Source organism: Apodemus sylvaticus, chromosome 5 (genome assembly GCF_947179515.1).
Source record: "Apodemus sylvaticus chromosome 5, mApoSyl1.1, whole genome shotgun sequence".
NCBI classification, from domain to species: domain Eukaryota; kingdom Metazoa; phylum Chordata; class Mammalia; order Rodentia; family Muridae; genus Apodemus; species Apodemus sylvaticus.
Genome location: NC_067476.1, coordinates 75,652,139 through 75,666,602, shown reverse-complemented (window position 1 = coordinate 75,666,602; position 14,464 = coordinate 75,652,139). Strand labels below are relative to the sequence as shown.

The 14,464-nt window shown below is 41.0% G+C and overlaps 1 protein-coding gene across 1 annotated transcript in view; it reads left to right on the top strand.

The window, feature by feature from the left end:
• The first annotated feature begins 747 nt into the window (after nt 1-747).
• Nucleotides 748-14,464, top strand: part of Hsd17b12 (hydroxysteroid 17-beta dehydrogenase 12) — a 135,456-nt gene continuing 121,739 nt past the window's right edge. Inside the window, exon 1 of the mRNA XM_052183061.1 lies at nt 748-963. Within this exon, the coding sequence (XP_052039021.1) occupies nt 804-963 (160 nt within the window). The 5' untranslated portion in view covers nt 748-803. The remainder of the gene's footprint in view (nt 964-14,464) is intronic.

Below are 14,464 nucleotides of genomic sequence, written 5' to 3'. Positions count from 1 at the left end.
AACAAACAAAACTAAGAGTTTCCCAGAATTGCTCCACAAACTCTGTTCTTGTAGAATACTTTTCATTCATCTTACAACTGTTAACGCTACTATGTAGCAGAGTTTTCTGGAATTCCAAATTATTGGGGACAAGTATAAAGTTCATTGTGGGAGTTAAGACAGTCATTCAGAAAGTGGAGCGAAAGCGTGCAGCACAGACAAAGGGGAAAAGTAAGCATTCATCTGAAAAACTTGAGGAATTAACAAGGGTCCGAAAGCGGTTATTACAAACATAAGCACTGATCCTCGTGGACTTCTACTACAATATTCCCTTTCCGGTTCCATTCCTTCCTGAAATGTAAGCTAAACCAGGTTAGGTATCACTGGCCAATCAGCGCGCAGCCTTCCATAATCGTAAGGGCCGCCTCTGCCAATGAGAGATCCTTGCGCTTCGGTGATGCGACGTAAGCTTGTGGGCGGAGCCAAACGTTGAGTGGCTTGTGAGCGAGCCACTGTCTTAATACGGAAATGCGGCGCAGAGCGCGCCGAAGGGGTATGTGGGCGGGGTTCCGAAACGGAGGCTAACCAATGGGAGAAACAATACTCTCACAGGAAAGAGAAGTCACCAATGGCCACATGGATATGACTATGTAGGCGGGTCTTAGACCTAAAGCGTTCAAAGAGCGGCGTCCATTCGCGGCGTCTTCGCTGTCACGGTCGGCTCCGCCTCCTCGTTCCATTCATTCGTTTTTTGTTTTTTTTTTTTTTGTTCCCCCCCCCCCCCCGCCCCCATTCACCGTAGTAGTGAGGCCTAGTCGCGAGCCATGGAGCGCGCTCTCCCGGCGGCCGGCTTCCTATACTGGGTGGGCGCGAGCACTGTTGCCTATCTGGCCTTGCGAGCCTTGTACTCGCTCTTCAGGGCCTTCCAGGTATGGTGCGTGGGCAACGAGGCCTGGGTCGGCCCGCGGCTCGGAGAATGGGCAGGTGAGTGGAACGACAGCCGCGACCACGGCGTGGCCCTCGCTCCCTGGCCGCTCGCACTGAGCGAGCCAGCTCTGGAGCGCGGAAACTTCTCCAGACCCTGAGCGCACAGGCGGGCTCTGGGGGATCTGACCTGCAGCCTGGTGGGCTTGGAGTCATTCTGGGTAGGCGGCCGGAGTCAGGCGCTTTGTCCGCTGTGCTCCTTGGAGTGTTTTGTTTTGTTTTTAAATAAAGTTTTTTCACTTAGCTTGAAAACTGGCCCTGTGCTATGTATGGTTGAGAACATAGGTGAAGGATGGGAAGAAGGGTTGCAGGGACAACGAATTTCAGAAGTCCTGATCTTGGGAAACTTGATTCTCCAGTTACTTGCGTTGGGTTTGTTTCCTGTAATTTAACAAGTCCTTTTTTGACGGGGAGGGGGAGGCGGTGTTGGAGGGAATCTTGGTAAATTATTCTGGAATTTTCAATAACTAAGGAGCGCTGTTCTGGGAAAACGGCACGTCTTCATATCGTATTCAGTACTTTTTGCAAGAGTTTGAGAAAAAGTGTCTTCACAAAAAGCAAAACACGAGAACCTTGTTCTTTTCAGTTGTCAAATTTGAAAAATGAGAACGAAGGTCTTTATCAGAGAAGTTGAGAAAGTCCTGGTTGTGCCCTCTCACCTCTGTTTTTTTGAGAGGAGGGCTCTTAACAACAATATATAATCCTGATGTATATATGCTTCTCTGGTGTTCTGTGTTCACGTCTCAAACATTTTATAGAATTTTGGGGTGCAGTTGCCTACGGACTAAACACAAGATGGAAATCATGTTACTTTTCAGGTTTGGTCTGTTCGTTAAAGAACATTTAAACAACTTAGCAGGAAAGACATGACAGGTAATCTTTTGGGGCAACAACCTAATAATTGGAGAAAATATTTCATGCAGAAATGAGTTTGTGAGCCCTTTACTCGATGTGGGGTAAACAGTGATTTTAAAACAACTTTTAAACATCACTTGTTATCTTTTCATAGTCTCTGGGGGAAAAGTGCTCACCGTGATTAAGATGCAGATTATATAATTTCACAATAACTTGGGTCAGTTGTCAGCTTGGAAAAAGTTGTTTGTTGGTTTATTTTTATTTTTTTTTAATGCCAATGTGACAGTAATCTCATAGGGAAATCAGTTATCCAGTAAAATGAAACTTGCAAAGAAAGCCCAGTGTTGCTTTGGCTTTATTATTGTAAATTGTTTATACAGTCTAAAGCTCAGAGTGAAAGTCAAGAGTTTGGGACATTGCCACGTTTGAGGTAGGTTTGGCTCCATCTAGACGAAGGGAACCTGGTAAGTTAGGGGAGCGGTTATGTAAGATTTAGAAAAGAAATTTGAACTAGAACATAGGGATATGAGAGAGAACCATGGCGTCATAATGGAAGTGAGGTATCGTTGGGGTCAATTTACTTGAATTTTGGATTTATTTTTTATTTTTTAATGTTTAAGCAAAAGAAATGGTGAGCAAGATGGCTTAGCAACTTAAGGCACCTACACTTGACAACCTGAGTTCCATGCTCAGGGTTATCTGCGGAGGAGAGACTGACTCAACAAGTTGTCCTCTGACTTCTTTCCACATGAATGCTTTGTTACAGAAAACACCTCCTCAGAAAAAATGTAGGATAAGTGGTCAGTTGTAACTTGTAACATTTGTATGTAGCTTAGATCTTTAAGCACTTGCTTACTCTTCAAATTCAGATATTTCAGAACTAGAATTCAGATGAATTCTTCGAAGCGGTTGGGTGGGTGGAGTGCAGTGTACAATTTAGAAAACAGACAAGCGGAGGCAGCACTTAGGGCCTTTGGGGCCAGCTGTGATTAGGCGTTGATCTGGAGAGAGCTGGGATATTAGGTTAATGTTCATACATAGGTAACATTGCTCCTCCTTTATAGGATCGATCATTCATGTGTGATCTTTAAATCAATGCTCGTAGGAAGCATTCTTAGGGTGCTCTGTGTAATTTCTGTAGTGATGTTAATTTATCTTCCTCTCTATAGACAGTTAAATAAATAGTTTACTCTGTAATAATTAGTCGTGGTTCAGTTTCATAAGCTTGGGTCATCTGGGAGGAGGGAATCTAAGTTGAGAAAATGCCCTGATCAGATTGGGGGCATTCTGCCCATCAGTGGTTGCTGTAGAGGCTGAACCATCCCTGGGCCCTGGACTGTATTGGCAAGAGGCATAAGGTAGGAGGAGCAAGGCAGTCAGGAGCCTTCCTGCGTGGCCTCTGCTCAGTTCTGTCTCCAGGTTCCTGCCTACTCTGACTTTCCTCCATGATGGACTGTGATCTGGAGTTGCAAGTGAAATAAACTGTTTCCTCCCTAAGTTATTTTTGGTCATGGTCTTTATTATAGAAGTTGAAAGCAAGCTAGGACATAATTGCAGAATTAATGGTATAATAAAATTAATAAGTTTAGACTGTATAAGCAAATGCTACTAAATGCTATTTGTAGATACGTATACATTTGGAAAGTTAATATTTTATTTTGCTTCTTTTCTTGTTCTTAGTATGATGTAACACTATTGGGTGGGGCCATGTATCTTATACTAGTAATCTAATGTGAATTTTTAGGGCAAAAATCACCCTGCTCTAGCAGCCTCCGCAGGCTGGGCTCAGCTACCCGTTTCCAAGTAATGGTGAAAATGGAGGGAAGGTTACTGCAGTTGGCCACTTTGGGAGAGAAATAGATAAAGAGTTCAGTGATCTCAAGTGTGCCTTCAGCCAAAACTTTAAATAGAGGAAAAAATGGGCAAAGGGCAAGTGGTATGCATAGTTAAGCAGCTGTGGTCAGGGTGTGGTCTTGACTGTTACTGACTCTTCCTTGTCTCGGTGTTGATCCAGTCAGCTGGCATGAGAAGTGTATCTGTTCATCTCTGTCATCCTCCTCTAGTTGTCATTCTCTGAAGGGACCATTGTGGTTCCTGCAGACTGATCAGTTCTGTTCCAGGATGTTATTTGCCCTTGTGGATAGTGGCCAACTCCTGGGGTGGAGGGTTTGTTCCTCGACCTTCCTGGAATTTCAGAATGTACATTTACATGATTCCAGCAGCCAAAGAACAAGGACAGGCACAGAAAGAAGGAAGAGATGCCAAGCTTTCCTCTGGCCTTTGGTTACCATGTGGGCCCAGGAGGGGAGCCAGTGCTGTTTAGTAAAAGCAGTTTCTAAGTATCTGTTTCAGTAAGGGCCAGTGAGATGGCAAATGGGAACCTCAAGAGTAGATTATGGTGGGAAAGCAGTGTGCTTAGTCCTCTGGGAGTGTGAGGGAAATTGGCGCTGTCTCTGGAAGTGCTTCCCAAGCTGAGTTCTCGAGAGCCCGCCTGTGTTAGCCTGCTGAAGAGTGGCAGAAAGCAGAGGGAAGAACAGCTTGCAGAGACAGTTTCCTCTGGGGAAAGAAAAAACCAAGCCACCAGGGTGTGAGAATTCTGTTAGGGTCTGAGTGATAAGGTTGTTGAGCGGCCCAGTACTGGGTTATTAATTGTCTCAAGGAAGCCTGTAATACCATAGTGTGAATAGAAAAGCCTCTCAGAAGGACAGCTTTGTTTTATTTTCTAATTTTTTTTCCGCCCTAACAAAACAAGGTAAATTTTGTCTTCTCTCCAGCAGGGAATTCAATACTCTGCTTTCTAAAAAGTTTTTTGTACCATCATTAAGTGATGTTACTATTTCAGTCACCTAGTCATAGGAGGATGGAGGCAAGGCTAGACAATCTAAGGACTTTAACGATGAGGACCTCCCAGGGGTTTTACGTTGTAGTATAGTTAACAGATTGGCTTTGGAGCCATCTGGGCAGAGGCAAACTTTTACTCACTAAGTGACCTTGAACAAAGCTAGGTAACCTCTAAGTCTAACTTCATCTTTTAAGTGACATAAATAAGTTTCTAGTTTCTGGTCTTGTGCAATTTCATGGGTAACCTTTATAATATTTTATTCATACAAAGCACATCTATTTGACTAGAGGGGTTGTTGGAATGAAGAAGCAGCCACCTTCATGTTAACCATCTGAAGTTATAAAAGGATCATTGGGAGGTAATGAGCCTGGCCACAGGAGAATTCTGTACTTTGTAAAATTTTACTAAGCAGTTCTTTATGTCTGGCTCTCTTTAGTAAGTAAAAGCTAGGTTAGACTTAGACAGATTCAGTTATGTGCAGTTTTTCAAGTACATTTGGAAAACCTTGAGGCCATCCTTGATCCTTCTCAAATATAATCTGTTAGGAAATTCCTTTGACTCAAATTTCAAGATATTCAGATGTTCTCATTTTTAAGCCTTAACAATCAGTCTTCTGTGTGCTTTCCCAATGGCCCCTCTACAGACGGGCCATGGAAAGCTTGTATCCACTTCTGCTTCTTTTTCCTGTGAGATGGAAGGCATAAGCAGGGACCCTGGGCAGCTCTTGAGCCTTCAGTGTTACTGACTCCGTACCCAGCCACTGGTGTAGCTTCAGGTTATGGCATGAGGAACTCAGCTCTTCCTGCCACAGGCCTGGGCTTCGGGGTATTGGGCCTGCCAGCTGTCGGTGTGTGGCTGCTCAGCACTAGAACGTTAGAGCTAGTGGTTCTCAGTGGTGTCTGCAACTGCTGTGGTGGCTTTTCACAACTCTTGCTTCCCCACGGCCCCGGCACTGCAGTCTCTGCTCCTGGCTCTAATCTGGGATTCTTCAGCTACCTTCTAACTAACTGCCTCTGCTAATGTACCTCTGCTTAGTGTGCCTAGTGCTGAGATGCCTGCTTTTGTGTTATCTGCTCAGACGTCTACCATGGTAATGATCTAGAGCCAGTGAGAATGCTGCTGCTCCAATCTCACCACTCTCCTGAGTGTATTAGCTATTAGGGGTGGGGGAGGTGCTCCTCTCCAGCCAGAGTAAGGACAGTAAGATCAGGGTGGCTGTGGGTGGGCCAGTCATCTAAGGATCTTCTGAAGCTTTCATAGCTCAAGAAAAGACTCCTAGAGCAAGAGCCATGGCAATCAGGGCTTCTGGCAACTGGTTCCATGGCTCTCTGCGGGTGCTGGGAGCTTGAGTCTTCTCTGAGTGTCAAAGGCTGGACTACATTCTCCCCTAGGCTGGTGGAAGATTTAGCACACCCGGAGCTGTCATGATATCAGTTTGAGGATCCCAGAGGGACTGACTGCTTGATGGACAGCTCTGGGGGTTCCCTGAAATAGCTGAAGCTGCACTTGTTTCTGAGTCCATAGACCTTCAGCATATTAACATGTCCTGTGGACCAGATGTGGCCTGCTGGATTTGCCTATCACTTACCATTGCCCTTTAGCAATGATCTTTATCAGAAGTCTTATTCAAAATTTTCTGTGGACCAGTAGACAAAGTTCAACAAGTGGCCAGTTTGCTTCCTATATTCAATTGCTAGACTCACAATGTCCTTGCAGCATCTGGACTAGAGATTGCTAGCTCTTATGAAATCTACCATTGCAGTTCCTCCTCATCAGTGTTGCCTGAGTGCCTCTTCTCTCTAGAACACTTTGTACAAATCTACTGTTGCATAAAACCCCACAGTCAAATTTCTCCTTACACTTGCACAGAATTTACCTTCATGAACATCAAGTTATTGGCATATTTTGATCTGCTTTGTGTATTTCTGACATCATCTCTTTATACATTCTTTAAAATAGATAGAGAGTTGGAGAGATGGCTCAGCAATTAAGAGCGCTGGCTGCTCTTCCAGAGGACTAGGTTCAGTTCCCACCACCCACATGGTGGCTCACAACCATCAGTAACTCCAGGGCATTTGCCCTTCATGGGCACCAGACACACACATGGTACCCATACACATAAAATAAAATACAATCTTTGTGTGTACACATGCCTCTCTCCCTCCCTCTCTCTCTCTGTCTCTCTCTGTCTCTCTCTCTCTCTCTCTGTGTATGTGTGTGTGTGTGTGTGTGTGTGTGTGTATCTCACAGATGCTAGAAACCCAACCTCTATCTTCTGGAACAACAGTCAATGTTCTTAACCTTTCCAGGCTCTTGGCATGTTTTCTTTACTTTTTCTATGCATGGTTTACTGTGTACCAAATTTAAGCAGGTGTTGAATATTGATTTTGTTGTCTGAGATGGTCTTTCTCCTGTTTCACATTCATCTTCACACTTTCTGATAAATTCTATTCACTTTTTAGAGCATTGTGATTTTTTTTTCTTCAAGAACCACACATACAAAAGTCACTGTACATTTTGGAGCTATGACAATGCTTTCTATGAGTGTTTGCTTATTTGCCACCTTAGTTGTGTCTGTAATAGGCTTGTATGTGTGACATGTGTACACCCAGGTGAATGAATGAGTTACTTCCTTTGTTCTAAACGGTTCTAAAGGGTCATTAGACTTTTATTTAGTGAATATCATGCTTTGTTTGGTAGTGGGTATCTAGCCTTATTTTTGCATTTTGCAAAGTAATTTGTAGATTCCCCTTCTTGGTCTTAAAACTGCAAGTATCACATACCTCTGAAAAGCTAGATTGAAGTTAACTAAGGCTGTTCAGACAAAGACTGGTTACAAAATTAGTTACTGCTATGGAGGGCTCAGCTCACTGTGTGGTGTGACCCCTGGGCAGGTGTTTCTGGATTGTATAAGCAGGCTGAGCGAGCCATGAGGAGCAAGCCAGTAAGCGGCATTTCTCCATGGTTTGTTTTAGCTCCTGCCTTGGTTTCCTCTGATAATGAACTGTGACCTGAAATCTTTTCTCTCCAGCATGCTTTTGGTCATGGTGTTTACCACAGCATTAGAAAGCACACTAAGACATGGTTGCCCAATGGAGCATTGACAGCCATCAAAGACTGCATTCCTCAAGAAAACTGACCTCCTTTTCCAGAAGCTGTCAATTCCTAGTAGTTTCTCAGCTAATGCTATAAGTTCATGAGCTGGAATTTTGGTTGGCTGAATTTTGTGTAGGTCTTGTGAATGTAGTTGGAGCTGCAGGGGCTCTGTGTCTTGTGGCCCTGTTGTGTACCAGTCCTCCACTACCTCTGACTCTACGAGTTTTGAAAGTGAAATATAGTCACTCCTTGAGTGGCTTGATGACAGGCTAACCTTTCTTCATCTGTGGTTTCGGAGGTGTACAGTGCCACATTTAGTAAATACTTAATAGAATCTTGGCAACACCTTTATTCGTGCTCAGATCTTCCTTGTAAAAATGTTCTGGATAGGTTTTCTAGCTAGAAAGGTTCTTCCTCCCACCTCCCAATTAAAGTGAATAAAATCTTGCTAATTGGGAAAGCTAAGATGGATTTGTAGAAATTGAAATTCTAGCTTATTTAGCAAAAATAGTTTCTTAAAAGAATTTGAGTTTCTGATTAAATAAATCCAAGCCTTCTAGAACTTTTAGCTCTTTTTGAAAGAACTTCTTTTTGTTTGGATCCCATATAGCCAAGGCTGACTTTGAACCTACTGTGTAGCCAAGGATGTTCTTGCCCTTTGGATCTTTCCACCCCCCACATCTCAAATGCAGGATTGTGTTGTCATGCCTGGTGTAAGTTTTAGGCTTTTATTTTATAATACTGGAAACAGCTCCAGATTTCTTAGAAAACTTCTTTAGTAGTAAAGACATAGATTGTATATACAGAAACAGCAACTGCAAGAAACCTAAACACACCACTGAGTTGGTTCTTGTCAGGTCATAGCAAGGAAAAATAAACTACACAATCAAGATGATGCATGTTTAGAGAAAGGCCAGGTAAGCTAGAGAGTGGAGTGTCCAAAGGCAGATAGTTACTTACAGCTCTGTAGATTAAGAGCACTAACTGGAGCACGGACAGCCGGCTGTGATAGCGGGGTAGTGAAGAAAATGCTTGGGGTGGATTAGAGGTTTTAAGAGCAGAGATGATTTGTGCCCAGCAAGCATCTCCAATCTAAAATGTACCCTAAATTCATTGCCCTCAAGCATGTGACACCCCCAAAATTTTAGATTTGGGAGCTTATGATTTAGATTTGTCGATTAGTACTCAGCTGATAGTCTATGCAAATGTTCCAAACTTTAAAGAACTCTAACAAATCCTGAAACCCTTCTGGTCTGGTACACTTTGAATAGCCGATCTGTAACAACGAAATTGCTGGTGAGAACACATTTTATTATGCATTCCTCCAACTTGTATGAGAAAAAAGATGGCTCTCTTTGTGCAAGAACCTGAAGATGTAAAGAAAACAAAGGGACCTTGAGCTCTAGAGAGCACCATCATGCCACCCACTTCCTAGCCCCACCTATACATTAAGAGTGGTGCATTGGGAGGGCGTGGGGCACTTGTTTATTTTGTGTAGTGTTGCAAGCTAAGTTAGTGGATCCAAGATCTCTAGAGTCTCACTTAGCTGTGCTCATAACCCTGATTTTACTGATTCTGTTGATGACAATGAATTGCCAAAGAGATATTGCATAGATTTAGTGTATGCTTCTCAAGGTGGTCAGGAAAGGATACAGTTTCTTTTAGAAACTTAAATAATCAATTTTAACGCTCCCTTAGCATTTACAGCATGTGGAAAATTCATTTTCTAGATTGGTTTTTCTCTAATGTCTGGCATTAACTGCTCACAGTTAAGCTAGCTTCAAGTAGAAATACTGCCATCCAAGCTCAAATGACAGCCGAGACTCCAGTCCTGTCATGTAAACAGTTGCTGGCGCAGTGATAACCAAGCTCCCTAACCCTGCACATACAGTCCTAGAATTTGGGTATGTAACAGGAACGTGCATATGTCCCAGAACCTAGCGTTGCCTCTCATGTGGAAGGAGGCAGTGATGCCTGTAGATAATGTGAAGAGAGTGAAAAACAACAGTTCCACATCAGCAACATTCTCACATTCTGAACTAGGGGACACTGACTTCACAAGATGTTATTTATTTATTTATTACATCTTTATTTGCAGAGTCCTTTTTGGGTATTCTCAAGTGATTCCACGCCAACCCTGTGAGGCAGGTTAGCATTGGTTTGCTGTTTCCACACAATATACCAGTCCCAGAGAGCAGTACAGCGGTGGGTGTAAGTAAGGGTTATACAGCTAGCAAATGTCAGAAAAATTGAATCTTGGTTTCTTTTTTTTCTATTTTCTTTTCTTTCTTTCTTTTTTTTTACTTCCATACTCTTTCCAATTTACTCAGAGTTTCTGGGTAAGGGTGATTTTAAGGCAATTTGGAATACATGCGCAAGAGCTCACAGTTGAAACATTCCTCAAATGTTGCTTAAATGTGAAAGGTCCATTCATGTCATGGCTATATCTAAACTTGCAGGGCTTACACGAATCAGGTGTGCTTGTTCAAAATAAATTCTAGGATTCCTACAGACCTATTTAGTCCAAAGCTCTAAGAAAATAATGTGGTGTGTGTGTGTGTGTGTGTGTGTGTGTGTGTGTGTGTGGTGTGTGTGTGTGTGTGTGTGTGTGTGTGTGTGTGTATGCGCACGCATGTGTGTGCAGTCTAGGCTCACTAGGTGATCCAGGCTGATCTTGAATTCAGCCTCCTGTTGAGATACTGGGATTACAAATGTGTTACCCTCCCCGTCCTGAAAATTTATTTTTAATCAATAAAGGATTCTTAAACAACAACAACAACACTAATACGTTTATTTATTTGGGGCCAGGGTATACACATGATACAGTGTGCCTATGGAAATCAGGGACTTGAAAGAGCTAGTTTTCTTTCACTGTGGGAGTCCTGCCTTGTCAGGTTTGACAGCAGATGCATTTACCTGCTCAGCCATTTTGTCACAGATAAAAATTCTTAAGGATTAAAGAGGGGTTAGCAACTAAGAGCACCTGTTCTGTAATTAGAAGAACCAGTGTTCAGACCCCAGCACCAATTTTTTTTATAGATTTTTATTTTCTATATTCTTTGTTTACATTCCAAAAGCTTTCCCCTTTCCCAATTCCCTCCTCCCCATATGACCCATAAGTCCTCTTCTCTCCATCCATTCTCCTATCTTTCCCCCTCCCTTTTCTCTGTCCTGGTATTCCCCCACATTGCTGGATCAAGCCTTTTCTAGGATTAGGGCCCTCTTCTTTCTTCTTCATGGGAATCATTTGATATACTAATTTTATCTTCAGTATTCAGAGCTTCAAGGCTAATTAATATCCACTTATCAATGATTGCATTCCATGTGTATTTTTTTGTGATTGCGTTACCTCGCTTAGGATGATATTTTCCAGTTCTAACCATTTGCCTAAAAAATTCATGAATTCATTGTTTTTAATTGCTGAATAGTACTCCATTGTGTATATATACCACATTTTTTGTATCCATTCCTCCATTGAGGGATATCTGGGTTCTTTCCAGCTTCTGGCTATTATAAATAAGGCTGCTATGAACATAGTGGAGCATGTGTCCTTATTGCATGCTGGGGAATCCTCTGGGTATATGCCCAGGAGAGGTATAGCAGGGTCCTCTGGAAGTGCCATGTCTAGTTTTCTTAGGAACAGCCAGACTGATTTAAGAAGTTGGATGTTCCCACAGATACCTGCAACCCCAGCTCTTGGGATGGGGTCGGTGGAGACAGCTTTCACTGGGTTACTAGGATTTCAGCCTAGCAGAGAAACCAGGAAAGAATCTGCCTCAGAAGGAACTGGCACATGGCTAGGAATAAGCATTCACATATCCACATACATTCAACTCCCTCCCTCCCCTCTCCCTAAAGAAAGTATTCTTTTTTTTTTTTTCTTATGCTGGGAGGATTTTTATTTATTTATTTTTATTTGATATATTTTTTATTTACATTTCAAATGATTTCCCCTTTTCTGGCCCCCCACTCCCCGAAAGTCCCATCAGCCCCCTTCCCTCCCCCTGTTCTCCCACCCATCCCTTCCCACTTCCCTGTTCTGGTTTTGCCTTATACTGCTACACTGAGTCTTTCCAGAACCAGGGGCCACTCCTCCATTCTTCTTGTAACTCATTTGATGTGTGGATTATGTTTTGGGTATTCCAGTTTTGCAGGCTAATATCCACTTATTAGAGTGCATACCATGATTGATCTTTTGAGACTGGGTTACCTCACTTAGTATGATGTTCTCCAGCTCCATCCATTTGCATAAGAATTTCATGAATTCATTGTTTCTAATGGCTGACTAGTACTCCATTGTGTATATATACCACATTTTTTGCATCCATTCTTCTGTTGAGGGATACCTGGGTTCTTTCCAGCTTCTGGCTATTATAAATAGGGCTGCTATGAACATAGTGGAGCATATATCCTTATTACATGCTGAGTCCTCTGGGTATATGCCCAGGAGTGGTATAGCAGGATCTTTCAGAAGTGATGTGCTCAGTTTCAATGAGAGTATTCTTAAGATGCCATCATTTTATGAAACTATTATGGTCAGCTGCCTCAATCTATGTAGGCTTTCTTGTATCTGTTTTTGAGACCAGGGCTTGATTTTTGACGGTGTTAAAACTTTCTGTATTTAATGTGTACCTATAACTTTGACAGTTAAATGGAGATTCTTTTATTGGTCAATTCTGTGTTCGTGTGTTTGAAATAGATTAAAGACAGAGGAAAACATTTGATTGTCAGTGCATTGCTCTGTGCTCAGAGCTATAGGAGCACCTCTGCTGTGTCCCAGTTGTCCCTTGTTGGAAGCTGGGATTGAGGACAGAGGGGAGTTGGGCAAAGAGAACTTTTCATTTTGTTTCTTAGGTAGGTCCACAGAAACGTAGCTGAATGCTTTGAAATTTTAACAGTAAAGAGCTGAGAAAATAGTGTGTTTGTTATTTTTTCTATTGGTGACTGATTTTATTGGCTCAATAATCTTAGTTTATTTTTTATTATAGTTAGAGAAAAGAAACTTTTAAGTCTGTTTTTTTTTCTTTTAATTAATTATTTTTATTTATTGAAAAGGGAAGTAAAGGGAAGTAAAAACACTTTATGATAAAACTAAAGATTTACATGGAAAATATTTCAGATAAACACGTTAAAATTGACAGTTTTCATGGAAAAATAAGGAGTAAAGTGGTAGACACGTAAAACATTACTAAATTAATTGAAATATGGGATAGAAACATTTCGTGATAGAATTGAAGATTTACGTGGAAAATATTTCTGATAAAATTGTAGAAAAATGTAGACAAGCATGTTAGAATTGAAGATTATCATGAAAAATTTTATATAGATATAATGGTGGGCATAAAAGTATTCCTATGTTGATTAAAAGTGGAATTATAAATATTTTCTGATAAACTTGAGGATTTACATGGAAAATATTTCTGATAAAATTGTAGAAATATATAGAAAAACATGTTAAAATGAAAGATTATCATGGAAATTATATAGATAGGATAATTGATGAAAAATGCCAACACAAGGAGGGAAACTACACCCTAGAAAAAGCAAGAAAGTAATCTTCTTCCAGCAAACCCAAAAGAAGATACTCACACAGACATAAAAATAACAGGAAGCAACAATCACTATTCCCTAATATCTCTTTTTATTTTTTTATTTATTTTTTTTAATTTATTGATATATTTATTTACATTTCAAATCCCTAATATCTCTTAACAACAATGGATTCAACTTCCCAATAAAAAGACATAGACTAACAAAATATTTCTCATGTAAATCTTCAATTTTATTAGAAAATGTTTGCAATTCCCCCTTTAATTAATTTAGTAATTTCTTTTATGTCTACCATTTTATCTGCATCATTTTTCATGATAATCTTCAATTTAAATATGTCTTTCTATATACTTCCTCTGTTTTATCAGAAATGTTTTCAGTGTAAATCTTTGATTTTATCACAAATATTTCTAATTCCACCTTCAATTAATTTAGAGTTTTTTACATCAACCATTCTTTATGTAAAATTTTCCATGAAATAGTCAATTTTAACATTTTTGTCTATTTATTTCTTGAATATTTTCCATGTAAGTCTTCAGTGTTACCTGAAAATGTTTATAATTCCACCTTCAATCAATTTAGAATTATCTTTATGCCTGTCATTTTAAGTCTGTTTTCTTATGGGTAGGTTTTTATAAATTCCTTTTTTTGTGGGGCTGGAGAGATGGCCCAGTGGTTAAGAGTGTTTTGTGCTCTTCCAGAGGACTTGAGTTTGGTTCCCAGCACCCACATGGAATAGATCATAATTACTTAACATCTGCAGCTCCAGGGGATCCAATTCTTCTCTGGGCACTGCACTCCTGTGCACACTCTACCTAGATATAATTAAAAATATAAATCTTTTAAAATATGGCTATTGCGAAATTAAATTGGTATGAGTTACTTCTTAGTGAAGCTTCTTTTTTTTTCTATTTTATTTTTCTTTCTATTTACTTTTGAGGAAAGTTTCTCCAAGTGGCCTTGGCTGATGTAGCTCAGGCTGGCCCCTGCCTCTGGAATGCTGCCACTGATTGGCTTGTTTTATTTTTTTGAGACATCTTTACTGTTGCCCAAGCTAGCCTTTGAGTTTGCGATCTTTCTGTTTCAGCTTTCTGAGGGCTGGGATTACATGATGACTCTTTTGTGGATGCAGGTGTGTGTTTTCTGAGACATGGTCTC